Source organism: Lycium barbarum, chromosome 11 (assembly GCF_019175385.1).
Source record: "Lycium barbarum isolate Lr01 chromosome 11, ASM1917538v2, whole genome shotgun sequence".
NCBI classification, from domain to species: Eukaryota; Viridiplantae; Streptophyta; class Magnoliopsida; order Solanales; family Solanaceae; genus Lycium; species Lycium barbarum.
Window position 1 is genome coordinate 44,448,404 of NC_083347.1, and position 26,023 is coordinate 44,474,426.

Consider the following 26,023-nt stretch of genomic DNA (forward strand, 5'->3'; position numbering starts at 1 on the left):
AACCAAAGATTTGAGCTCCACAATTTAATTTTATTTTTTCTTGAAGTGTCCGAATGCCTTCTTTGGTGCTCTCTCTCTCTCTCTCTCTTTTTTTTTTTTTTTTGTTCTTGAATCTTCCAAATGGTGAATGAAGAATTTTGTGGCCCTTTTGCTACTTATTTGTCTTGAATTTTTATGGCACTTGGGCTTGGCCCATTTCTTCTCCTCCATAACCGGCCCCTACTACTTATGGGCCTTTTTTTTTTTTTTTGTTTAGCCCAATTCGTTATGGTCCATATTTTGTGATCCGCGAAACTAATTTCCGAAATTCCAAATTTTTGCCCTTAACCTTCCTCGATATTTCCACATCAACATTTCATGGTCAACACACATATATTAATTAGAAATCAATTTATGGCCTTATTTCTTACAAGTCGAAATCATTTCGAATTTTTCCGAACATGCAAAAATGTGGGATATAACAGTACAAACAAGGAAGGCCTATTCTAAAGGAGTTTCTCAATGAATAGCTCATTAATATGGAATATAAGGTCTGTCAACACTCAACAGGCCTTTGAGAGGGTAGTACTATTGCATAGACAAAAACTTTTTAATTATGTTGCCTTACTGGAGCCTTTCCAGCATGTTAGACATATTGACATGTACAAATTGTGGCTAAATATGGGGACAGCATGGCATAATGTGAATGGGAAGATTTGGATTTTTGTGGATGCAGAAATTCAAGTAGAAATAATGAGAGATACAGAACAACTGTTATCTTGTAGATTCACTCATTTGGGTGATGGGCAAGAGTTGGTGCTTACAGTTGTTTTTGCGAGTACTGATAGAAGTGGGAGAATAACTCTATGGGAGGATCTATATGACATGTCTTCACACATCACCATCCCATGGCTTGTGGGTGGGGATTTTAATGTCATTACAGACGACAGTGAGAAATTTGGGGGTCTTCCTGTACAGTTTGCAGAAACAGAGGATTTTAGACAATGTATAGACACTTGCCAACTGATGGATCTTGGTTTTACTAGAAGTATGTTCATATGGTGGAATGGGAGATCTGATGAGGCTTGTATATTTAAAAGATTGGACAGATGCTTGGGAAATCAGGCTCTGTAGAATTGTTTTCCTAATTTGGAGGTAGAGCATCTCATTAAACAAGGTTCTGACCACTCTCATTTGCTGGTAAATATGAGAGCAGACAGTAGACCAATTAGGAAATCTTTCAGGTTTCTTAATTTTTGGGTGGAGCATGAATCTTTTCTAGATGTAGTCAAATAAAATTGGGTGGAATCTTATGGCTCAGACCCCTTCTTTAACTTTCATAATAAGTTAAAAAAGGTGGGAAGAGCTCTCTCTAAGTGGAGTAGGGACACTTATGGTGATATCTTCAAGAAAATTGCAACTCTGGAGGAAGTGGTGCAGGTGCATGAGCAGGAATTTGAACAGAATCCTACAGGGCTTAACAGGGAAAGGCTACAAAGGGTACAAACTGATCTGATCAGGTTTTATGCTATTGAAGAAAAATTTTGGAGACAAAAAGCAGGGATGCAGTGGTTTCAGGATGGAGATAGGAGCACAAAATTATTTCATGCTCATGTCAATGGAAAGAGAAGAAAGCTACAGTTACAAAGAATTCAAGATCATACAGGTACATGGCTGGACACTGAAGAGGAGATTGCGCAGGAAGCAATCAGATTTTTCTCAGACCAATTCAAAGAGGAAAATATCCCTACAGATTTCTCTATGCTTGATAAGATTCCTAAAATGGTTACAGCAGAACAAAATCAACAGCTCTATGAAATGCCAGATGAAGCAAAGGTGAAAAGAGCAGTTTTTGGTTTAAATGGAGACAGTGCAGGGGGTCCTGATGGTTTCATAGGAAGATTTTTCCAAGCTTGTTGGGAAATTATTGCAAATGAATTGGTGAACATGGTGAGATCTTTCTTCTGTGGGCATGAACTCCCAAGGTATGTAACTTGTACCAATTTGGTTTTGATACCAAAGAAGAAAGAAATTAATACATTTTCTGATATGAGGCCAATCAGCTTGAGTAACATCACTAGCAAAGTTATCTCAAGAATCATTCATGAAAGGTTGATATATCTGCTGCCTGAGATCATTTCACCTCAGCAATCAGGATTTGTTAAAGGCAGGAGTATTGTAGAAAACATTCTGTTGGCTCAGGAAATTGTACATGATATTAGGATTAGAGGAAATCCTGCAAATGTTATCATTAAGCTTGATATGGCAAAGGCTTATGACAGGGTATCATGGTTATTTCTAACTAAAGTCCTGAGGAGAATGGGGTTTGGTGAATTTACTATTGATCTGGTGTTTAGAGTTATCTCAAATAATTGGTATTCCATTCTGATTAATGGGCAACCTCATGGTTTTTTCAAATCATCTAGAGGAGTAAAGCAAGGAGATCCATTGTCCCCTACTTTATTCATCTTGGCTGCAGAATGTTTGTCTAGGGCTCTGAATGCACTGCATACTGAGGCTGATTACAAGGAATATGGGATGCCAAAATGGAGTCCATATGTCAATCATTTGGCATATGCAGATGATACTATCATTTTCACCTCTGCTAATGAACAGTCTGTGAGATTAGTGATGAAGACTTAGAGTAATTATGAGAAGGTGAGTGGTTAGAAGATCAACAAGCAGAAAAGTGTTGTTTATATGCATCATTTGACATCTCATAACATTAAGGAGTTGGTATTTTCTGTCACTCAGATTCCTGAAAAGGATTTTCCATTCACATATTTGGGTGTACCAATTTACTATGGGAGAAGAATGAACATTCACTACAAGGAGATAATAGAAAAAGATTCAGAATAGACTGAGCTCGTGGACTGGTAAGCTGTTATCTATTGGAGGAAGGAAAACCTTGATTAAACATGTTTTACAGAGCATGCCTATACACCTACTATCCGCTTGTGACCCCCCTAGTGGTGTACTTGCTCAGATTCATAGATTGTTTGCTAAGTTCTTTTGGAGCAACTCTGTGGGAAACTCAAGTAAGCACTGGGAAACTTGGACAACCTTATGTCATCCACAAGAAGAAGGTGGCATGGGGTTCAGAAGCCTACAAGATATATCTAAAGCCCTCTTTGCTAAACTGTGGTGGAACATGAGAACCAAACAATCCTTATGGAGAACTTTCATGAGTAATAAGTACTTAAAGAAGTTTCATGCTGTGATAGCCCTTAGCGGATCGGGTACTTATGTGTGGAAGAAGATGATTAAACACAGAGATGAGATGGAACATGAGATATGGTGGAAGCTTCAACAAGGTAATTCTTATTTTTGGTTTGATAATTGGACAGGACTGGGAGCCCTATACCATATTACTCCACCAGATTTTGAGTGTGATCCCACATTCATCCTTGTAAAAGAAATTGCAGAAGTGGGGCAATGGGATGAACAGTTGCTAAGAAGAATCCTTCCTGAGGATCTAGCAGACCATATTGTGCAGCACATTAATCCACCAAATGAAAATGACCAAGCAGATAAGGCTTTCTGGAAGTTAGATTCGAGGGGGAAATTCACAGTTGGGTCTGCATTTCAATTGCTCAGACAAAGAAAAGATCCCAGTAATTTGTATAAGCAGATGTGGATTAAAGGACTACCAATAAAGATATCTTTTTTTATGTGGAGATTTTGGAAGTTCAAGCTACCACTGGATGATAAGTTGAAGAAATGGGGACACCAATTCCCTTCCAGATGCTATTGTTGTCAACATCCAGAAGTGGAAGATACCTCCCATGTTTTTTTACACTCACCAACAGCTCAAGCCATCTGGAAGTATTTTTGTGGACCAGTGGGAATAAATATTGAGTATTTGCAAGTTACCCAAATAATTAACAGATGGTGGGATATGCCTAGTAGACTACATGTCAAATGCATCAACCAAGCTATCCCTGCTATTATTATTTGGGAACTTTGGAAGAGGAGAAACACTATGAGACATGAAGGGAATGTGTCAATCACAAAACTCATTTACCAGGTGATGCATACTTTGATTTAATTCATGAAGGTGAGAAGAATTTTTTTTAGATATGCACCATATAATTGGAGTGTGATTGTGGAGTCACTACAGAGATATTCTCCAAAGATAAGAGTAACACCAGTGACCTGGAGAACTCCAGATATTGGATGGATAAAAGTCAATACTGATGGAGCCTCAAGAGGAAACTCGGGTAGGAGTTCATGGGCCTTTTGTGTAAGGGATGAAAGGGGAGATGTGATACAAGCACAGGCCAGAGAAACAGAGGATCCTCAAAGCACCAACACCGAGGCAGAGGCCCTGGCCATTTTACAGGCTCTCAGGTATTTAAAAGACAATCAATGGGATCAAATAATGATAGAGACAGATTCACTATTGCTGAAGAACATTATTCAAAGGACATGGGAAATTCCTTGGCAAATCATTAATATGGTGGAATAAATTTGGAGAATAATTGAGGAAAAAGTGGTGGTGATAGAGCATACTTATAGGGAAGGAAACAAATTAGCAGATCACTTGGCTAATTTAGCTTTGGACACAGGGGACATACAATTCAATTCCTTTCATGACATGGAGAGCCACTGTAAAAGAATTGTGAACAGTGACAAATTACAGCTGCCCTATCTAAGAATCAGATCATATTAAGGAGACTGAATATAGGGAAAGGTGGGAGAAAAGGAGGTCCTCACACTCAAATCCTTTGGGAGGAGAATGTGAAGGATTTGGTTTATAGTAATTGTTTGCTAATGGTTGCAGGTACACAATCTAACATAAATGGAGGATTTTTAATTCAACAGGCACCACAGAACAACCACACTGAAGGAATACCAACAAGCAGCGAAACACAGTGTAATCAGGATACAGGAAACGTGAAAAAAACAAAAAAGAATACAGATGCATACCAAATATGATCAAGATCCAACTCAGGAAAGCCTCAAAGGGGATTTTAATTAATATAAGGTTGATCGATGTTCAATTCGTGGTATTAGCACCAAGTTGTGCTCAATCGAATGGACAAAAGTCAATTTTATATGGGTTAAATCACAAAGAGGAAGATACATATTTGCTCAGCCAAGCTTTTCAATCGAAACATAGAGGAGACAGAACAATGGAGATTACAAAACAAGCAAGAATCAAATGTAGAGATACAGAGAAGGTAAATATAGCAAAGAGAGAGGAAGGGACATACCAGATCGAATAGGAGAAAGGCAACAACAAGCTCAGTGTTCATACAGCAATCTCAGCATCACAAACGAGCTGAAATCGAAACAACAACTTCAGCAGCGGTGGTTCCCGGACTACCTGATACTTGGAACCAGCTTCTTTACGCATCACTGATTATACCGTCAGCTCAAAACAGCAAACAATCCGTGGCTTGAAATGGAAGGAAGCTGATAGGAGTTGAAATGACAAAATTAAGTGAAATCAGTTACAACCTCTCACCACTCATTTCAAAGCAGAAACAGAGAAATTGCCATGGAGAGCGCTCTTCTTTCTGCTTCCCGCTTCACTACTACTCTACACAAAGTAGAAAGAGAAGATACATACAGAAATCTTGTCACTCAACAGGAAAGAACATCATGGCAAAAGGAATGTTTGGTGGTTGTAATTATGGGTAATTATTATGTCACTCTTTATCCCTATTATAGTACTTCTGGACCTGGTCCTACTATTAATAAAAAAAAAGAGTTAAAATAAAAAAAAAGATTGTATTGTTCATATAACTAGGGAATAAGCAATCAACATACGTAGCTTACATTGCAGACTAAGAGGTAGCATCATTATGAGACGCTAATTAGTGAATGCAACATTGATTGGAACTGGACATTCTGCTACCACAAAGAACAAAGAAATAGAGACATCTCAGGATTACCGATTGAAAGTACAATATTGATTAAGGATTCATAAAGGGATAAATAAGTTTTTACTGACGTTGGACGTGTTTCAGAATTTAATTTGTTCCACTGGAATGTAAATATTCTTGAGAGTTTTACCAATCTTCTTCTCCCACAAAGCAACATGCTCATTGAATGAATAGGTGTTCTTAGGGGGTTTGATGTAGAGGGTCCTGTTCATCCTTCTCGGGTAATCAACAGCTTTATTGTGTAGGTTCCAATGTCATGTTCTTCATTGAACACAGCTGCACGCAAAAGGAAAGCAGGATAAGTATAAATTTTAAACTTTTGGCAATGAACTTGTTCTGTTTTTTCAATGATGAAGACAAGAATCTGCATACCTTTAGTATTTCCATCACCAACAATGACGACTTTATCTCTCGGGGGAGCAGTGGCTCCTGGCTGGGCCAATATTGGGAGATAATAACCAGAAAAGCAGTTTGCGGAGACATAGGTATAAGGTATTCCTTTAGCCTCAATAGCTCTCCTTATCTGGGCTTTACAGCCAATGTAGACTTTGCTGGCTCAACAGTCAACACCATTAGTCTTATCCACTTCAGTCCCAAACTCTGAAGGCAAGAATCTCTTGAGATTTTAAGATAACAACATGAGAAAAATGCTACAAGTATATCATGCCTTCCTTATATGATATGTCAATAATTCACCATGTGCCATAAAAGTTCTTATTCAATGTTAGAAAGCTAAATCAAGGAGATAAGGACACCTGCTGCCTAAAGTTAAGATTGGTCTCTTTCCTAATCCTAGGGCTTCGGCCATTTTCCAGCCAGGATTTGAACATATTTCCTAGTATTTAATGTATTAATATATATCAAAATGTCCTGTTGGCCACATTCACAACTATATATGATTTCGGATTCAAGAAATCTTGAGTTCTGTTTTCACATAGAATTCTAACTATTAAGTGGAACAGAAAAAAATGAACAAATGCCAACTTATGGAAGATGTTTATACTCAGTTTATAGACTAGATGCAAAAAATATGGCACATACATGAAGAGCAGAACCCACTGACTCTTAATCCTGCATTCGCCAATGAGTTTATGGGAAATGAACACTAGAAATTAAACCAACCCTAATATTGCCAGCTTCTTTGATTGGAGTAATGATCTCAACTTGATCAGCCATCCCACTGTTGCTATTACCACTTGCGCTTTACAGCTTTCACCAAGCTCTCATGATCCTATAAATCACCCTGAAGGAGCAAGAATTTTGCCTCAAATTCATTCCTTTAATTGGTTTGCCTTAAAGGTAGATAGATTGCAGTAAACTTACATAAAGTAAGTGGCACCAGAATTCTTGAAACTCTCAACATGTTTACAATGCAAAGGTGGGTGCCCAGATTTTGCACTTGCTTCCACTATGAATTTTCCGATATAATCAGTTCCTCCAATGATCACAACTTTGCTCTCCTCAGCCATTGACACTAGCAGTAAGCAAGCTGGAGAAGTTTATTTTGGTTTGGGGCATCTAGCATGCATTGATGCAGCAATTTATCAATTTATACACTTGCTGGCCGGAGGTTCAATTTACCAATATGAACCTTTTGCACCAACTAATTCCCCCATAAATCCAAGTTTTGCTGATTATTAGGCAGCATTTCGGTTGCAAACCAGTCTTGTCCAATTTCATGTTTGGATATAATTTTGGAAGAAATGTTGACTCTCTGTGCCTATATATATATATATATATATTTTTTTTTTTTTTTTAATTTAGTTTGGACCATTTATCTTGTAGCTACAATAATAAAGGTGAGCATAACACTTCTCCGCAACTCCATGCTACAAAGGAACCCTTTACATGAAGAATCCTTTGGGTCAAAAACTGTGTATTATGGAAGGTTTTAGCTACTGTCTATGGAGTATATGTATCACATTATGTTTTCAATTTAATAAAATTAGAGCTGGAGAGGGCTGCAATGAGATGGGTTCTGGAAAAATGAGACACGTTAACATCAGCAAATAAAATGAAGCAATTCAAACACAAATTTCTTTCCTTATGGTCCCCTCTTTCAGGTTCAGGCCAGTAGGAAAACTTAGCTCCTCCACGAAGGAAACAAATGGGTGGCCAGGGGAAGGTCATTATGTATATATGGAGTTGCTAGCTGGTTTGGTAATACGTAATCAGGGTTTGCTTGAAAATAGAGGCATGCCGGATAAGCAAAGTACTTATATGATTCATGCAGATATTGTTTTTCAAATTACGGATGAACATTGTTGATGTTGACACTGAGTGAGGTGAGGACAACACGAAAACGAACCTAATCGCTGCAATAGGTGATTAATAGAGTAGTAGTTATAAGAGTCGGTGACTTTAGACACATAGTATAACAATGATTTATTATATTACTGCTAATATTAAGTTTCTTTGCTGTTAAAATATGTTAAAAGACAATATGCCAATTTATACAATATTGTCGTTGTCACACTTGATTCACAAGCATCTTTACATCAAATTACACACAAGAAAGGAAAGAGTATTATTCTCGCCACCTTCCAGGCCCCATCATATCGAAATTGAATTAGTTGGGAGTAAACAATATGGACAAAAACGAAAACCAACAGAAGGACAAAAAAAAAAAAAAAAACTTACTAATCACTCCTCAAAACCTCGCGCAGTACTCTTTGTCTTAGTTTTACAAGCTCAAGAAACACCTAAAACAACCAAGATATATACATACTTCTCCTTTCAAACTATTGTATCAAAATTTAACTATTTAGGTTACAAAATATTAAAAGAAAGTAGTATTTTCCCAACGCCAAACGATCGATGATGAGTTGATTATCCAGTTTGGGGTTGTTTGAAGCGTGAGAGATGCTTGTAAGTAGCCTCATCTGATGGTAGCACTGGCGGTTCATTCAAATGTGCCCATTTGCTACTTACCCACCTACAGCCATAAAATCCAACATTAATTTACACATATTCGATCGGGACTTGCTACAATTTATCAATAAGTTATATTTGTTTACTGTCAGTGTATATACCTTAAATTATACTATAATTTATTAAGAGACATGATTGCGCAAATACTTTTCACCATATATATATGAACAAGTTTACTTTTGGACTGATATAAGAGGGCAGGGATGGCTATATTTTTGGGAGCGAACTCAAGGAAATATGAAGATTGAAGTGCATCTTTTACAGGTTATGATACTCTGCAGAAAAAACTATATCTATAAGTTAGCCTAGTTATAGGAGACTATCTAGCCTGGTTCAGAGAGCACTTGTGAGGTGAAACATATTTTTAATTTGTTGCTAATTGTTACAGCCTAGATACTACTAATTAAACTATTGATCCTACTTCTTCTCATAAACTCATTCACCAAAGTTCCAAACTTTCAAAGTGATATATATATATATATATATATAAAAGTATATTTTTAGTATATTTTAGGTATATGTAGTATAACTTAAGCATATAACTTTATATATATATTGTTATCCATGAATGAATAAAATATATGACTCATTGAGCTTTCTTCTATTTACTTGTATTCATATTTTTACTTATATTAAGTTAGGAATATACCTAAAATATGTTTATAATAATATATATATATATATATGTGTGTGTGTATATATACACTACACACACACATATATATATATATATATATAATAGATAGATCTATTTACATGTGTTCATATTTTTACTTATATTAAGTTAGGAATATACCTAAAATATACTAAGAATATACTTATAATATACATCTACTTAAATTAAAAACTAGAAAGTTATATACTTGAAAAATAACTAAAAAATATATATATATATATATATGCATACATACCAGCCATGTTTCTTGATTAGTTTCTCGGTGTCCTCATTGTCCATACCCAAAATCTCCCCGGAGTTTGATGTTTCGAACGATGTCTTAGCAGCATCTTCAAAGCTACTATTTGCCTGTCCCATAACAGCCACAGTATAAGCCACTACAAATTAATATCACACCATATATACATCCTTTATAAATTAGAAAAGTAAAATAAAACTCCACTGCTACCTGAATTTGGCTTCGAGGGGATAGCGCAGAAGTATCTTCCTCTTTATGTTTTTTGGATCTCCAGAATGCCTCTATCTCTTCTTTTGTTAATGACTTGTTTCTCTTATATTTCACTGCAAAGGAAAAAACGAATTATTTCGCAACTAAAAGTCACAAAACTATAAGGTATAAGAGGAAGATTAAAGTAACTTACCAACTTGGGGATCAAGAATATTAGAGTCCCAACCTGCCAGAAGGGAACCCATTTTTACTTATTTGCTTGTTTCTTTGAAGCAGTTGATGGTGGTGTACTCAGTTTCTTTGTGAATCCTACTAAAAAGAATCTGTATTATAAAGCTACTAGAAGACAAATTAATATTTTTATTATGGGCACTTGCTTGATTCCTAATGTTATCTCTAAACAAACATTGAATATATAATATGTGTGGAACTGTCTAGAGCAGCACGTAGATATGCATGCAGGGCAGGGTGACGATCGAGCTGAAATTTGGAAGATAAGTACCAATAAATGAAAAGAAAAAAGATGTAATTTACAAATGGATGTCCTATAGGTCGTCACGTCATGTAAACTCTCACGCTAAAAAAATTGCTACGTATATAACAACCTTCACGTGACAGAGTGAGGAAGCCAAGCTTATCTAATACTCTCTCCGTCCCAACTTAAGTGTCTTAATTTTATCTGACACGAAATTTAAGAAATAAGAGATTTTTTTTTAATTTTGTGTTCATAAATTAAAAATGTGTAAAGCAGCAAAAAGTTATTTGAATCTTGTGATTTTAAATTTACCATGTAAGATGTTTGAATTGTCAACTTACTAAATATAAATATAGAAAGAAACATTCTTTTGAACTTTCCGGCTCTTTATACCAATGTGATTGAATTCCAGGTGCATATTTCAATTACGTTGATAGAAAAAGAAGAAGTAAGACACTTAAATTGAGGCGGAGGGAATACTAGCTAGTAACTTCTGAATTTGGATTCTTTCCTACAAGTCAAAGTCAGATTTTGTATTAAGGTACGGTTTTAGCATATCAGATAGGTATTCTTCTTGTAAGTATAAGAAAAGAAATTAACTAAATAATAATGGAAAGTTTACCATTTTTTCGTTTGTTCAACACCGGCTTTTTATCAGTGAATACTTCTTATCAGTGATCCCTTACTGTTGTTTCTTTTATAGTATAAATATGAATATAAATATAAATTACATACTATTTATCAACAAAAACATCATTTTATATATCTTAGTCGCACTAAGTTTAACAATGTAAATAAGACTTTATTGGAAGAAACAAAGAGAAAGGAGAATTAACAGTAATCATTAATATTTTCACAGCCATTCCATTAAAGTTCGTTTCTTCTTTTTTCCTTTTCCATGATAACTAGAAAGGTGAAGTTTGCAGGAATCTAGTAGCTCAGTTGGTTGACTACCTGAACTTTTCACCTTGTTGGTGAGGATTCGAATCCCCACGTTATAATCCCCTCCCCCATTTTCCCTTCCCCTACCCCTATGTACTTAAAAAAAAAAAAAAAAAAGGTGAAGTTTCAGTATTAGTCTAACAGTTACTCCATCTTTTTAATGGTTTCTCTTTCGGGAAATTAGAAGCCACCACACTTATCCATTTGGTAAGAAAGGGTTAAATTTTGGGTTAGAAGCATAATTGTTACTAATACCTATCCGCGCTATTGTCTTCTATGTAAATTGCATATATTTTAATGTATAGGCTTTTGTCTTCTATGTAAGTTGCAGTACTCTTTCAAGTTGCAAAAACAGTGTTTTGTAGAATGTTTAATTACTTTTACATTTTGTCAACAAGAAAGAAATACCATTGCCCTTTAAATCACAAAGGGTATTCTTTTTGCTCTTTATTTGTTCGGTTTCTAGCTCAGGTAGCTTTTATTCAGATTTCTACCTATTCCCTTTGTGACAAAATCTGCTGAAGTAGAGCAAACAGGCAAATTTAATGGATCACTCGCATGTTATTACATCTGCTTGACACACAAATTAGTATTAGATATGTATACAAGGAACTCTTTTCCTTCCACCTTGCCAAGAACAACTGTAATAGAACATTTATCTTGTTATTTTCTTCTTCTCATTGCAGCCAACACGACAACCATGTCGCCGAGGTTTTTCAGGTTTATCTGGATCAGAATCACTTGATTCAAGGAAAAGGCCTTTGAGACATCTTCTTCTGATTGTTCTGGCAGGTGTAACAATGGATTCTGCCTTGTGTGCCTCAAATTGTCCTGTTTCCTCACCTGAATGTACAGGTTCTGAAGGCATACGTGGGATCGACATATGTACACCTGGATTTCTTTGTGTAATGGAACTGTTAAATGAAATAGAGTTGTTGACGCCCTGTGCATTGCAATTCACGTACGCAGCTACCGTTTGATCCTCCATAGCCTTTGCATCTTTTGATCTTCTTCTCTTTGAACTTCCCTCCCCATCTGTAGTTGTATCAGCACTTTCATCAGGGTTGATTTTGTATCCTCTATGAATGTGGATTCGCCCTCCTTTCGTGGATGAGTCGGAACCAAGTTGCATAGATGCTCCTCTATTATCACCTGCGAGAGTGATCACATTCACCGGTGTTTTCCCAGTTTCCTGCGTGCCATCTCCAACTGCTACTCTATTAAGAACCTTTGAGATGTTATCTTTCATCTCTTTACGTAGAGGAATATTTGGATCACTGGATGCTGCAGTTTTCTGATTAGAACCAGTGGCTATAGTTTTGTTCCTCGTCTGAGATGCACTTCCTCTCGTTTCTCTTCCATTACAAACTAAAATGTGATCTCCAGTAGCCTCCTCTTGCTTCACTATATCTGCTCCAGCACCATAGGCCTTACCTCTTGTCTCGTGCACCACTTCCTTGGTTTCCTGAATGTTACCAGCTGACTCTTTGAGCATCTTAGATTCACCAGTGACACTGGAAGAATGTGATTTCTAAGACGGCCCTTCTGTAGTGCCGGATTTCAGCACTGATACTTCCGAAGGTTGCATTGCCTTGTCTATGAAACTTGCTTTTGCTTCATCTGACATGGTTGCTTTCTTAGTTTGAAGCTCCATTTGTTCTGCTGGTTCTTTCTTATCCAGCATGCGTGACCGTACTTGTTTGGATTTGGAAGAAGGCCCTAGGATCTCTTGCAATGATTTGGGTGGCGATGTTGGCAGACTAGCTGCCTGATTCTTTTCTTGCATTTGAGTTTTTACAACAGATGGCTTTGAAGACTCTTGGCTTGTTTTAGTTGAAAGGACCTGGGGAACCTTGTGTGTAGGGGAGGATGTTGGAGTGATAGCTGGTGATTGAGGAGCTGGGCGAGATGAAGACGGAGATTGAGACACGTGAGACTTAGTTGCTGAATCAGATGGTGAAGCTAGTGGAGATGAGATACGGGACTTATTAGTTGATTGAGGTGGTGATGTGGGTTGAGACTCGCTCCTGGATGCCCGATTCTTGGGAGAGGGAGCTGCCCCTGCAGGCCTAAATGGTGGCCTCTTCGGTGTAGAGGGGTTACTGGTAGTAGTTTGAGGCGTAGACCTCGCTGGAGAATTTGTGGATGTAGAGTTCATATTCGAGGGTTGGAGAGGGGTTTGGGTTTCAGCAGTGGTAGGAGTAGCAGGAGTCAGGCTCGTGCTTGTAGTGGAGGGTTCGATAGGGCGAGGTGGAGTAAGGCTTGTGTTGGGAAGCTGATTGTTCTTCTTGGTTCCAGCTTGAGTTGGTGAAGTAGGAATTCCAGGGGTGGTGTTTTTCATGGAGTCGGTTGGCTGGTTACTAGTTGGTGTTTCAGCTGTGGACAGATTGGTCGTGCTGGTGGTCGGTGCAGCCGGGCGAGTTGCTGGAGAGGGAGCCGTGCTGGCGTTGGGTCGAGTAGATGGTTGGGTTGCTGGTGCTGCAGGTGAAGCTGGTTCATCTTGAGACCAGGGAGGGCGAAAGCGAAATGATGACCTCCGTGTTGCCATTTAACAAGAATGTTGTTTGTGTAGGAAATGGATATTTGTTACTTCGATTCTATGGTTTTGATATGAAATGACCATAGACACTAATATAAATAGGTTTCCTTTTGAAACCTTGGAACATTTCTGACATTACTTTGCTTCTTTACCCCTCTCGAGGAATAAACGTTTTCTGGAAGTGTACGATGACAGTTTCTTTAGAAGATCTACCATTAAAGTATACTTTCTAGCCTTTTGGCCATTGTCCAGCTCTATGATGTTATAAACAATTTCTAACTTCATCTCCTACACGTTTTCCGCTTAATATTCTTGTCCTAGCGAAAGTTGAATTGCACAGCAATGCGACCAGCAGAACACACTTGCCTTAGCCAGCCAACCTTACAACAGGGCAAACCACATTTCGGGCAAACCATATTTCTTTGTCAAAGATCATCATAAAGAGATGTTGAAAAGAAAGGAAAAGGTAAAAAGAAAAACAAGAGACCCCTAAATTTGTTAAGTTCAACTGTATGCTATCAGGTCTAAGATACCCTCTCCAAGAAGCAAAGCACAACAGCAAAATTCATAGGAAGAGATTGTCTTTCCTGACCTAGTTGTTTAAGCAAAAAACACCACAAGAATATAACGCACGACGAACCAACGAAGGGAGAATATTCTCTCAAGTAGTACATAAATCTTTCGTCAGTAGAGACCAAACTAACCAGTGTATTTGCACTCGAAAAGCGCTTCCACATGTCGAATCCCCGCACCCGTATCCGTACCTGGATTTATATCCCCACATCTTAAAGTTTTGATCATGAAGGATCCGACCGCTAGATCCGGAACCTGATTGGACATCCGCAACCGCAACCGAGTCCGAGCAACTTAGAAAATACCTAATCATTTCTTACAGACACAGCAATAGAACATCCATTACAGCCAGAGATAGGAGATTAGTAGTTTTGTCGTGTCAGAGATGGTAGTCGGACTTTTGTATCCTGTACCATCTTGGTACTTTTTTTCATTTTTTAAAAATAAATTATTAACTTATCAAAAAAAAAAGTTAAGAGAATATAACAGTCACGGAATGAAGGACAGAGAAAAGGCCATGCATGTATTTTGTCAGACAAACAACACAATGCATGATGGCATCAAACAGGTGCATCTTGAACTTCCAATACAGGGTATTTTGACCACAACAAGGGCATTTTGCATCATTCAAGTAGCAATATCACAAACATGGATTATGTCATCGAAGAAAGCAAGAATTTTGATTCTGATAAACAAAAAATTCCATGAAGATCCAGAGGAATTTGTCTTTAATTTCTGACCATCGACTCCCGTAGTACAATTATATACCATCAAAACTGCAGAAACATCTTCCTTTTAAAATAAAAAAAGAAAAAAGAAGCAGATTCTGCATACCTCCAATTCTCTGTTTGAATTTTTCTTTTGCTATCCATTTGCTTTTCACAACCAATAAAAAGAAGGGAAAAGAACAGAAAATTCCATTCTGATCAAAATTTGCGTATTTGATAACACTGTTGAATACTTATCTGAGAATACAAAATGTTCCAATTCTCAGCAAATCAAACACATTTGACTTTTGAAAGATGAGACATATCCAGACTAGAATATTATATGACCACTAATCTTGCATTATGAGGTCCTTTATCTTTTCATTCTAAGTATGAGAAGAAGTATACTTTGAGCTGATGTCCAATCTGGTCAAGAATATATCTGATATGTTTTCATTGGCCTAATGCATCTCTCATCTTTTGGAACATTTCATCACCCACAAATTCAAAAGAACCTGATATATTCCTCTTTCCTGTTGATTCAACCAATAGAGATCCTTCCTTTAAACAAAACGAAATCTCCTTTATGACTTTATCCATAGATTCCATTCTTACTGTACTTTTCAATCTTTTACACTGTTATACCCCGTACATTTATACGACGAATTATCCGCAAGCAAATCGACTCAAGTTAAAGGCGGAATTATTTTCGGACATGAAATAAGAGCTTTTAATTTTCAACTTTGATTATCACAAAAATTGCTTATAAATTTTATTTAGCATAAAAATATTAATATTGAAGATTAGGAATTAATTTAATTATCAAAAGTGGGCCCCACGACACGTGGCGAGATTTGGTTGGCCTTGAATAAAGATGGACACATGTCATGAAAATTGACACATGTCCACTTTGTAAAGATTATATAAATGAGCATAAGTGGATGACTACACTACAATTAATCTTGCAAATTAGGTTTTAGAGAGAGGGGCTCTCAAGCCTAGAGAGAGAGAGAGGGGTTCGGGCACTGTTCACGGCGACTGTTCACAGCGGCGCTACTGTTCACGGCCAGCCCATTTTTGCCCCCTTCTACACAATTAATTGGAGAGATTTGAAGATCAAGAGGAGGAAAAAGATGGAGCTCATGGTAGCCATGGCAACTCACGGCCATGGCTTTCTTGAAGACATTTCATGGTGAAAAATTAGAGCTTGTCTCTAAGGTAAGATTTAATTCTTTTCTACATGTTTTGGAGGTAGTTTAGACTTGTATAGCTTGGTAGATGTGTGTTGAATACAAACGGGTTATGTATGTTGATGTTAAATTATAAATTGAGCCGTGTAAGGGGGGTGTTTTGAGTAAGAATGAGGAATTGATTTTAGTAGCATCATGTAGGAATTAAATGGTTAAATTTAAAGTTGTGTTATGGACATATTGCTATCTTTGCTAAATTGAAAGGATTGAGGGTATGATTATGTTCATATGATTATTGTTGTTGTTATCATGGGTTATGTGATGAGAATGAAGGAAATTAATGGTTAGAAACTTTATAGAGGTCGTGTGGGTGTGTGAAGGGGAGTGTGGCCGTGAGCCATAGTAATGAAAGAGAATGGTGAATTAAAATTTATTTAGCTTGTTAGAGGTGTCGTTGTGACATTGATGACGTAGATAAAGGGTTAACGAGTTGAGTTGGTGTTGAAATTGGTTGTATGTTGTTATGAGAAATTATGTAATTTTTATATAATTTTTATGAAATTATGAAAGTAAGATGTTAAATGTGAACTATGGTTGTTATTAATGAATTTGGAAGAAAACAATGCGATTTGGTAGTTTCGTTGCAATTGTAGAAGTTTCGAATGGAATATGGAAATGGGCGGAATGGTTCGAATCCTTGGATATTGTTTAAAATGTTATTGAAATATGTTTGGGTAATCTTGAGTTAGTTAATGAATATGGAAAAATGTTGATATTAGTTGGGTGGTGTGAAGTTAGAATGGAAGAGTTACATTATGTGGAAAGGAAGGGAAAAATTTTGGATTGTTGGAAATGTTGTATGAATTGCTTAGAATGTCTTTAAGTATTGTTGGTATGGATTCGGGTTAGTATTTAAATATATAAGCATCGATGTTGGCTTGAAGGTAAGTCGTCGAGTTGAATTTATGAAAGTTGTTGAATGATGTAAAAGAGAGTTACTATTATTATTTTGCCTTTCGAATTGGTTATCAATGTTACTAGGTTGGTTATTGTGGTTGTTGTTGTTGATTTTGAGCGAGATAAATTCTCGGGATGGCCTATTTACAGGGGAAGTGCTGCCGAATTTTCTGTAGAATTTAATGATTAGTTTGGAATGAATGGCTTAAGTGCCCTTAGCTAATGATTGGTATTCGTTGGCGTAATTGTAGACCTTGGGGAGCCCGAGGCGTAGATTTGGATTAGCTTTAGATTGGCTATCTTGGAAGTGCGTTCGAGGTATGTAAAGCTATCCCGATTCTTCTTTTGGCATGTCCTAGGTGTACTAGGATCGGATTTGAGCCTCGGAAAGTATTCTGCTCATCGGAATCCGCATTTGAAAATACCCCTTTTTCATTCAATGGAATTGAACCCTATAAGTATGCTTTATTGAAAGAATTGTGCAAACTTCCGCAAATTGTTTAGAAAATTATGGAATGTCCCCAGAACCTCCGTAGGTGACTTTATAAGCTTAAAATGCGTAATTTGAGCCCACCGCCTTGCTTGTCCCAAGGTGGGCCCACTAGTCCCGATTTTACCCTTATTGTACTTAAGGCTCGCTTTCGAGCAGTTTTTGGAAAGAAATGTTCTGACTACTCTTTTAACTACTAAACAAAATTTTTTTTTTAAATAATTCATTAAGTCTTATAAATTGTTTTGGCACTCGGAACGACTTCAGAAAGGTTATGCTTCTGTAATTCATTATGACATCCGAAACTCACTTATTATGATCCCGTCTGACTTCATTGAATTGGTTTGTCATTGATATGCCTCATCGAGTCTCTGAAAATATTTATGATATTTTAACTGCATTTAGTTTCTCACTACTCTAATCGTGGATGCCCCAATGTTTCCCACACTGAGCCCGGGCCAGGATATGTTGTCAAGCGTAATCCTCTGCATTGTTCGCCGTGCCTCGATGTGAGGGGGCAGGTATACGTGTACATGGGTTTGTGGAGTATGCTGTGCCATGTACACATGTTCTGATATGATTTGCCATGGCCATCTGATATGATATACTATGTTACGGGGTTATGTCCCTATTCTGATTCTTCTGTGTTGTGGCACCAGCGTCGGGAGGGTGGCCACGTTCTGTCTGCCGAGTCCCTTGGCAGGGGCCGGATTTGATATGACATATGTTTCTGTACACACTCCGCATGTTTTGAAAATATGTATTTGATACTTTGGATTTTCTACTCACTTTTTCTGTACGTTCTGTACCAGTTATGATTTTGTTTCTGTAATTCAGGCTTTACATATTCAGTACATATTTCGTACTGACCCCCTTTCTTCGGGGGCTGCGTTTTCATGCCGCGCAGGTACCGACGACAGGTTTGCTGATCCGTCCGTCTAGGATATCTTTTCTGCCATTTGGAGCGCTCTTTTATTCAGAGCCCATCTTTTGGTACAGTCTGTCACTACTGTATTTATATATTCTCGTTCATGGGTACGGCGGGGCCCTGTCCCATCATATGATTCTGTCGGTCTATTTAGAGGTCTGTAGACATGTTTGTGGGTTGGGGTCTTTCTGTACGGATGCGTGTATATGTTGTGTTTGGGCGATCCCATTCGCCGCGGCGGCCGGTCCGCATATGTGTAAATGTTGCTTTGTTGGCCCTGGGCGGTCATTGTTGGTATTATCTGTGCGCAGGGTTAATTTGGATAGTCTGTAAAATAAAGGAAACTCTGCCGAAATTTTTCTGGAAATTATCTAAATTTGAAATATAGCCTTGTCGGCTTCTGCTATATACTTGAATGCGTTTGATAAAAATTTGAGATAGCATTTGATAGATGTGTTTGGGTGCCCAGATCCGGCACTAATCACGGCCTACGGGGTTGGGTCGTGACATACGGACAAATGTTAAAAATGTCTGTATGTCCTCTTATCAAAGTCATCTAGGCTAGATAAACTGTTTCGTCTTCATCGTCAGTTCTACTTGCTTCCGGATGATTAAAATTGGAATACTATTAATTGTCTACGCTTCAATTGTTTATGTCTTAAATCTGCCCTAGCAAAGCGTACACCATAGCAAAGACGATTTAAACATTAATCATGCTTCAGTTAGTTTTTAAATCTAGTCACTAGTATTAGAATGTCTAGGGTTCAGTGGCGGATGTCTTAAATCTTCTCTAGCAAAGAGTTCTCCATAAAAAAAAGATAATTTAAACATTAATTATGCTTCAGTTAGTTTTTTATCTTGCTTTTGGCTTCACAGCCTGTCTTTTAGACTACAATGTTCCATAAAAGGCTAGACATGCTCCATGATTTCTAATATAATAAAGGAGAAACTCTGAGCCAATAAACACAGTTTCTAAGGGATAAAGTAGGGGAAACTCTATCTGTAATAAAGGAGTATAATTTAAGGGGATTTCAGATAACAAGGATTCTTGGAAATCAGGACTTTTGTTGTATGTTAAAACAGATTAATTACCTTGGAGATTTGATAGCCTGGCTCCTCATAAGCAGATCTAGTGTGGGTTTTGGTTCAACTGAACCGTTGCTTTGGCTCGAACTACGTATACACACACAGGAAAAACTTAAAATGCATATATATATATATATATATATATATATATAATAAGATCATAATCATGCTGAACCCGTCGACTCCAGATCCTGAATTCGCCACTGCTGCACCTGCTCCTCTCCTCCATGTGGGCAGGTAGTATCTCAAAAGCAAAAAGATTCTCATGCACGTTGTCTGAAATGGGAGGTTATGGTAATTTTATGAGGCTTTCAGAACATTAACAGTCAACTATATTGAAGCAGAAGTGTTTCATTTTCGGAATGATAGAAACTTGTCAAGATAGTCACAAGTGGACCATAGCTTCTACACCAGAAATTATAAGTTTTAACTTTTTCCTTATAAAACTCCGCCTGTGTGAGCTCGCTCACATTGCCGGTCCCAAGCCCGGATAAAGGAGGAGGGTTGCCGAGGGTCAATCGGAAACAGCCTCCCTACCCAGGTAGGGGTAAGGCTGCGTACATCTTACCCTCCCCAGACCCCACTATTGTGGGATTACACTGGGTAGTGACCAAGACCAACTTTTTCCTTATAAGCACATGAGGAAAATTAGTGTGTATGACGAAAAGCAAAACAGTCCACATAGCTTGAAATTTTTTTGGTCCTGCTTCGATTAAGAATGCTTACAACTGCAGCTTTATCCACTGATCTTGCATTAGCTGAGATCCTTTATCTTATGATTCAAAGTATGAGAAAAAGATTATACTTAAATTGATATCCAATCTGGTCAAGAATATATCTGATGTGTTTTCATTTGCCTAATGCATCTATCTCATCTTTTGGAACATTTCATCACCCACAAATTTAGAAGAACCTGATATATTCCTCTTAGATATTGATTCAACCCCTAGAGATCTTTCTTTATAAAAGTGAAGTTTCCTTTATAGCTTCTATAAATAGATTCCATCCATACTATACTTCTCAAGCTTTTACAAGCACATCCTTGGCAAATGTTAAAAATGTCTGTATCTTCTATGATCAAAGTCGGTCTAGGCCTAGATAAGGCATCGGTCTAACATAACTGGTTTATCTTCACCATTAGATCTACTTCCTACACGATAATTGAAACGAAATATTTGATTGTGCAGGGTTCAATTGTTGACGTTTTACATCTGGTCTAGCAAATAGTTTTCCATAGCAAAGAAGCTTTAATTAGACATTACTTTAGTTTTTATCGTACTTTTCAGTTCCATAATTACTAATATAGGAAAGGAGGAAATCTGAGCCAATAAACATAATTTTTAGGGGGCGGGGGAGTCGGGAAACCTCCATACAATAATTTGGAAAGAATTTCAGATAAAAAGGATTTAAGGAATCAGGACTAATTGTATTTCAACACAGATCAATTACCTATGCAATTTGACTGCACTGCTCCTCTTCCTCCGGCTTGCGAGCAGGTAGTATTTCAAAAGCAAAAGATCTCAAGTTGCAAGTTGTCTGAAGTGGGATGCTATGGTAGTTTTAGGAGACTTTGAGAACATTAATAGTCAATCACATTGACAGAGAAGTGTTTCATTTTCAGAATGACAGAAACTTCTCAAGATGTTCCCAACTGGACCTAAGCCCTATATGTCAGCAATTAAAAAGTTTACCATTTCTTCCTTTTAAGCACAGTGAAAAAACTAGAGTAGCGAAAAGCAAAACAAGCCACATAGCTTGAGAAGTTTTGGTTGCAACTTAGAATCACTCTTGGTTGCAGCCACTTGCAACATAATAGTTGTAGGCATCCTTCTGCATGTAAGATGATAAGTATTCAAGAACAAGCAAGTCTAGGAATCTTCAAAATATCCAAGGTCATGCTACTAAATATCAATTATGTATTCTGAGTGAAAAGGATCCAGTTGATGGATTCCAAACGGATACGTGGCGCCTAAGATTTTGTTTTTTATTTTCAATTTCTCAGGTTTCAAAGATCCAATTAAGATTGCCCGGGCATTTGTACCTTTTCTCTTTTGTTCTCATTTCTCATCTGCTCATGGTCCAGAAATTTTCTCAAACCAGATGACGTTACAAAGTCTGGTTCTTATTTGGAACTGGTTAATGCTGCAGTCATTTTCAAATCTATGGCTAGCAACCATTCACTATCATGATAAGATTGTTCTAACAAACAAATTCAGCAACAACGGTATCACATGTAGCATAAGATTGTGTTGTCTCTCAACTGATCCAGAAATAGCTGCGAGGAAAGAAACTTCTGAGACTTAATAAGAATCCAATTCAGAAAGGTGCTGCTCGTGTTTGGTACTTTGGCATTCCAATTTACATTTTTTTGACCCTGACATGCTTTCTTGCAATTAGACTCCTCTTATAAATGATTGAGAATCTGCAAATTTAGCTGATTGAAATCCACAGATACATGACCAGATGATAAACGCTGCTAGCCTGCTACTATTGCCTGGATGTTGCTAAAAGCCTAAAACACTCAGCACTGTAGCCTCAAAGAAATAAATTTTTACTTAAACCAAATGCAGTTTTAGTGGACGAGCAAATTCTCAGCTTATCACAGTCCTAATTTTTTTTTCCCGAAGTAAATCTAAATTGTATAGCAATTCAACTCTCAGAAGTAACAAGGCTATGCAAACAGGGTTTAAAAAAAAATGAAAGAGCTGCAACATCAGAACAACCACAATTGATGCAATCTGACAATGGAGGGGACATTTATAAGTCAAAAACTTATTAGCTATTCTGTGTTGACAAACAGCTACAAATTCAGAAAGGCATGGGCCACATGGCCGTAAAATGCTCTGGAACATTATCTTACAGATGGTCTCCTGCGAAGAAAAGTTTGAGACGCCTTTAGTTTTACTTGAAGTTGCTCGGATACTGTAAATCCCTGAGCTTCCATCAATCCTTGGAACTTTTGAGCATCCTGTACAAATCCACCAGCTATAAGTGACCGTATAATCCTCTCGAATTCTTCTGGTCCCAACTGCTCGTTTTTGGCCTCCAAAACTCCAAGAGCTTGAAGAGCCTTTTTCTCAACATTAGCTCTTGCATACATGTCACATAGGCTAATATGAACGTTAAATGGAGGAGCCTCACCCTGCTCGGCAATTTTATCCAAGAGCTGTTCAGCCTCATCAATTAGCTGCATTTTACCCATCCAATCCACCAAAACCGAGTAAGTAGCCACCCCAGGCTCAAAGCCATCTTTCTCAAGCTCCAATAGAAGATTTAAGGCTTTATCCAGCAGGTTCTTCTTCTCATAAGCTGCTATCATGCTAGCAGTGCATCTATCATCTGGCTTGTGTCCAAGTTTGATCATGTAATCAAAATTATGCCTTGCCTGATCAGGGTCACCAGCTTTTCCATATGCCTCAACAAGTAACGTGCATGACTCTAAAGTGGGCTGAAATCCTGAAAACTGCATCGTATTTGCTATTCTTTGGGCTCCATTAACATCACCATGCTGAGCAAATGACCTTAGGAGAGCCATAAAGATCTCCTTAGAGGGCTTGATGTCTCTTGCCTCCATTTCCCTCATCAATGATTCACCCAACTTTGGCTCACCAGCATTTACATAGGCTAGGATCATGGAATTGTAAACCTCCACGTCTGGTAGGAATCCTTGAGTTCTCAGACTCTCAAATGCAGCTTTTGCTCGATCCATATCACCTGCTTTGCTGTACATGTGAACCATGGTTGTTGATGTGAGAATATCAGGTACAATTCCATTTTCACTCATCTTTCTGATAATTCTCTCAGCATCTTCTAGCCGGTTATCTCTAGAATGGGCATCAATGAGCTTTGAGTAGTCACGTATGTTTGTTTGGAAGGACTCTTCACCAAGCACGTGTTCTGCAATCTAACATGTTTACTAAAAGTCAGAGTTAGCCTATACTTGAAACAATTTAAATTCAGATTCTTTTTGATAGGTGGAGATTTAAATTCAGATTTTTCACAACATTTGGTTACTGAAAGGAACAGTTGGTGAAAGATTTCTACATTGGCAAAAGTTAAAATATTCTTTTCGAAGCAAAAGTTATAATTTCACTAACTTTTTTTGCAAGCATTTCACTAACTAATCTAACTCTATGTTTAAGTTCCTCGCAGGATGAAAAGAAAACAATAGAAACATTTAGATTGCAGCACTAAACCAGTACATAAGATGGCAAGTCGACAGGTACTTTTTCTCTCAAAATAATTTGTCCAACATGTGAATAAAAACTTACCATTTCAAAAAACACAAAGGAAAATAAATTGTTCAACATGAGAATATAACAACCAAAAAAAGCTAGAAGAAACCTGATTTGCTTAATAGATTCCTATACTTATAAACATTATCAGTAAGAAGAACAAGCATTCAAGAACAAGTAATTCTAAGGATATTAACTTAAAGTCTCCTACATTTTGTAGGGCTATTCAGATTTGTTCCGTGGACCACAGTTGACACTAAAACAATTGGACAAATGAAAGTTAAAATAAAAAAATAATTCAAAGTAATGCTAATAAGAAAATGCTTAAACTGGAGACAGAATACCTTCAAATATAGACGAGCATTTTGTTCCTTCAATCTATCAAGTAAATTTATCCAGTCTACCCTGCTAGGTTGGAGAAGTTCTACCCATTCTGCTATAAGTGAAGAAGGATTACCTTCCACTTGCGACGAAAGGATTTTGTCAGTAATAATTTGGCACTTGCCAGCTATTGGTTTCGGTTCTTGAGGCCATATGATTTTCTCAGCCTCATGAACCTTATCAGCCACTTCAGACCATTTCGAATCGGACAAATCAAGTCCATAAATCTTGTAGTTAATCTTCCCACGCCTTTTCGGAAGAGTCACTACTTTAGGCTCCTCAACGCCACTTTCTCCGACACTATCCTCCTCCACAGCCCCAATCCCTTCTTCCGCTTTTTCTTCTTTTTCTTCCTTAAGACGTTCAAGACTCTGATAAAACTCACTCTCCTCCATCTTCTCGCGTGCCCATTTGAACCTATACTCTCTAAGCATCTCTCCACGTATACCGACTTCACCAGCAAACCTACACATCTCCTTAACTTCCTCAGCTTGAAGGAAATTCTTCATTTTCTCCTTTCTTTTCGCTTTCTCCATATCTTCCAACACCACATTACTCACTTCCCACACTGTCTTCCACAAATCCTCACTAAAATCCCCCGAAACATCAGTAAAATCACCTCCAACTATCTGATCAAAACCACCTTTTTCCAACTCCTCAATAACCTTACCAACAATAACCAAAAGCATACCATCAATTGTTTTCTTATCAAAATCAGGATACACTTGTATGAGTTTACCGCGCATTATCCAAACGAATCTTGATAAGAACTCATTCATTGTGGAATCATCTTCTGATTCGGTTTCTGACTCACTTAGTATTTCTTCAGCTGTGTGAATGAATCTTTTAATACCCCAAGTTTCAATTTTTCGATTATTGTGGAAAAATTCATTGTGACATTTCGTCGAACAGGTGAAGGGCGAAATGGAGCATGTAAAGATTGTGGATTTTTGGTGAAAATGTGGGTATTGAGATAGAATTCTTGTAGTGTTAAGATTTGATAATTTGTTGATTGTTTGCTTGGAAACTAAGTGCTTCAGATTCATTTCTGATTCTCACAAGTGTATTGAGGAACTGAGAATTAGGGTTTATGAAATGCCAAACCTGATAGGAAGAAGAAGTGTTTGGGCGGCTTCTATTTGGTAAATATCGCAAGTTTTGAGGCCCCTTAATTAAATTGATATATGCACAGCACAACTAGATAGGAAAATAAGTTTCTGTTATAAATATCACAAGTAGTGGATGTCCATTAAATTATAAATATCCCAAGTAGTGGATGTCCACTAACTATCTTGTGCTCATCTTGGAATTCATACGTGTAAGTTTTATGAGTTTACTTGGTGACTAATCCTTTGTATGTTGCTTCTATAAATAGGAAGCACATATGCAATGTTGAGAGAGCAGAAGTAATATTAATACAAAACAATAGATACGCACTGTCTCACCTATTCATCATTTAGTGTCTTACCTATTCATCATTTAGTACCTTTTGTACTTTATGAATTAAGTTAGTATTTATTTTATAACACGTTATCAGCATGAGACTCTGTCATCTCGAGCAAATACTTTACAAGCCTCGAAGGTATTGATTTCTT

The 26,023-nt window shown here is 37.4% G+C and overlaps 5 protein-coding genes, 1 long non-coding RNA gene and 1 pseudogene across 6 annotated transcripts; 2 read left to right on the forward strand and 5 right to left on the reverse strand.

The window, feature by feature from the left end:
- Positions 1–501: 501 nt before the first annotated feature.
- LOC132619785 (uncharacterized) lies at positions 502–4,775 on the forward strand. Its single transcript, XM_060334581.1, has 7 exons — positions 502–1,066; positions 1,301–1,964; positions 2,091–2,538; positions 2,909–3,293; positions 3,360–4,006; positions 4,100–4,329; positions 4,763–4,775. Exons 1-7 carry the CDS (start codon positions 502–504, stop codon positions 4,773–4,775), a joined length of 2,952 nt encoding a protein of 983 aa, XP_060190564.1.
- A 1,175-nt stretch (positions 4,776–5,950) lies between these two features.
- LOC132619786 (phenylcoumaran benzylic ether reductase TP7-like) lies at positions 5,951–7,867 on the reverse strand (annotated as a pseudogene).
- A 700-nt stretch (positions 7,868–8,567) lies between these two features.
- Positions 8,568–10,313, reverse strand: LOC132619169 (uncharacterized). Its single transcript, XM_060334127.1, has 4 exons — positions 10,119–10,313; positions 9,926–10,038; positions 9,713–9,825; positions 8,568–8,805 (listed from the first exon to the last, which is right to left on the reverse strand). Exons 1-4 carry the CDS (start codon positions 10,168–10,170, stop codon positions 8,700–8,702), a joined length of 384 nt encoding a protein of 127 aa, XP_060190110.1. The 5' UTR covers positions 10,171–10,313; the 3' UTR covers positions 8,568–8,699.
- A 1,684-nt stretch (positions 10,314–11,997) lies between these two features.
- On the reverse strand, positions 11,998–12,837 carry LOC132619787 (uncharacterized). Its single transcript, XM_060334582.1, has one exon. The coding sequence runs from the start codon at positions 12,835–12,837 to the stop codon at positions 11,998–12,000; it is 840 nt and encodes a 279-aa protein (XP_060190565.1).
- Positions 12,838–12,873: 36 nt separating this feature from the next.
- On the reverse strand, positions 12,874–13,890 carry LOC132619789 (uncharacterized protein PB18E9.04c-like). The gene has a single exon (XM_060334583.1). It carries the CDS (start codon positions 13,888–13,890, stop codon positions 12,874–12,876), a length of 1,017 nt encoding a protein of 338 aa, XP_060190566.1.
- Positions 13,891–14,651: 761 nt separating this feature from the next.
- Positions 14,652–19,026, forward strand: LOC132618923 (uncharacterized). Its single transcript, XR_009574385.1, has 3 exons — positions 14,652–16,379; positions 17,560–17,626; positions 18,706–19,026. It is a non-coding gene; the product is annotated as an uncharacterized LOC132618923 (long non-coding RNA).
- A 3,497-nt stretch (positions 19,027–22,523) lies between these two features.
- Positions 22,524–25,626, reverse strand: LOC132616750 (uncharacterized). Its single transcript, XM_060331395.1, has 2 exons — positions 24,392–25,626; positions 22,524–23,716 (listed from the first exon to the last, which is right to left on the reverse strand). The coding sequence occupies exons 1-2, from the start codon at positions 25,472–25,474 to the stop codon at positions 22,664–22,666; spliced, it is 2,136 nt and encodes a 711-aa protein (XP_060187378.1). The 5' UTR covers positions 25,475–25,626; the 3' UTR covers positions 22,524–22,663.
- Positions 25,627–26,023: the final 397 nt, after the last annotated feature.

Bases quoted from the DNA above. Each gene is read 5' to 3' on its own strand.
- LOC132619785 (XM_060334581.1), top strand. From the start codon at position 502: ATGAATAGCTCATTAATATGGAATATAAGGTCTGTCAACACTCAACAG. The intron at 1,067-1,300 runs GTATATTTAAAA...CTTATGGCTCAG, and splicing joins TGGGAGATCTGATGAGGCTT to ACCCCTTCTTTAACTTTCAT. The intron at 4,007-4,099 runs GTGATGCATACT...GAGTCACTACAG, and splicing joins TCACAAAACTCATTTACCAG to AGATATTCTCCAAAGATAAG.
- LOC132619169 (XM_060334127.1), bottom strand. From the start codon at position 10,170: ATGGGTTCCCTTCTGGCAGGTTGGGACTCTAATATTCTTGATCCCCAA. The intron at 9,826-9,925 runs GTAGCAGTGGAG...GTTATGGGACAG, and splicing joins CCCCTCGAAGCCAAATTCAG to GCAAATAGTAGCTTTGAAGA. The intron at 8,806-9,712 runs GTATGTATGCAT...TTATGGCTGTAG, and splicing joins CTAATCAAGAAACATGGCTG to GTGGGTAAGTAGCAAATGGG.
- LOC132619787 (XM_060334582.1), bottom strand. From the start codon at position 12,837: ATGCTCAAAGAGTCAGCTGGTAACATTCAGGAAACCAAGGAAGTGGTG.
- LOC132619789 (XM_060334583.1), bottom strand. From the start codon at position 13,890: ATGGCAACACGGAGGTCATCATTTCGCTTTCGCCCTCCCTGGTCTCAA.
- LOC132616750 (XM_060331395.1), bottom strand. From the start codon at position 25,474: ATGAATCTGAAGCACTTAGTTTCCAAGCAAACAATCAACAAATTATCA. The intron at 23,717-24,391 runs GTATTCTGTCTC...TAAACATGTTAG, and splicing joins ATGCTCGTCTATATTTGAAG to ATTGCAGAACACGTGCTTGG.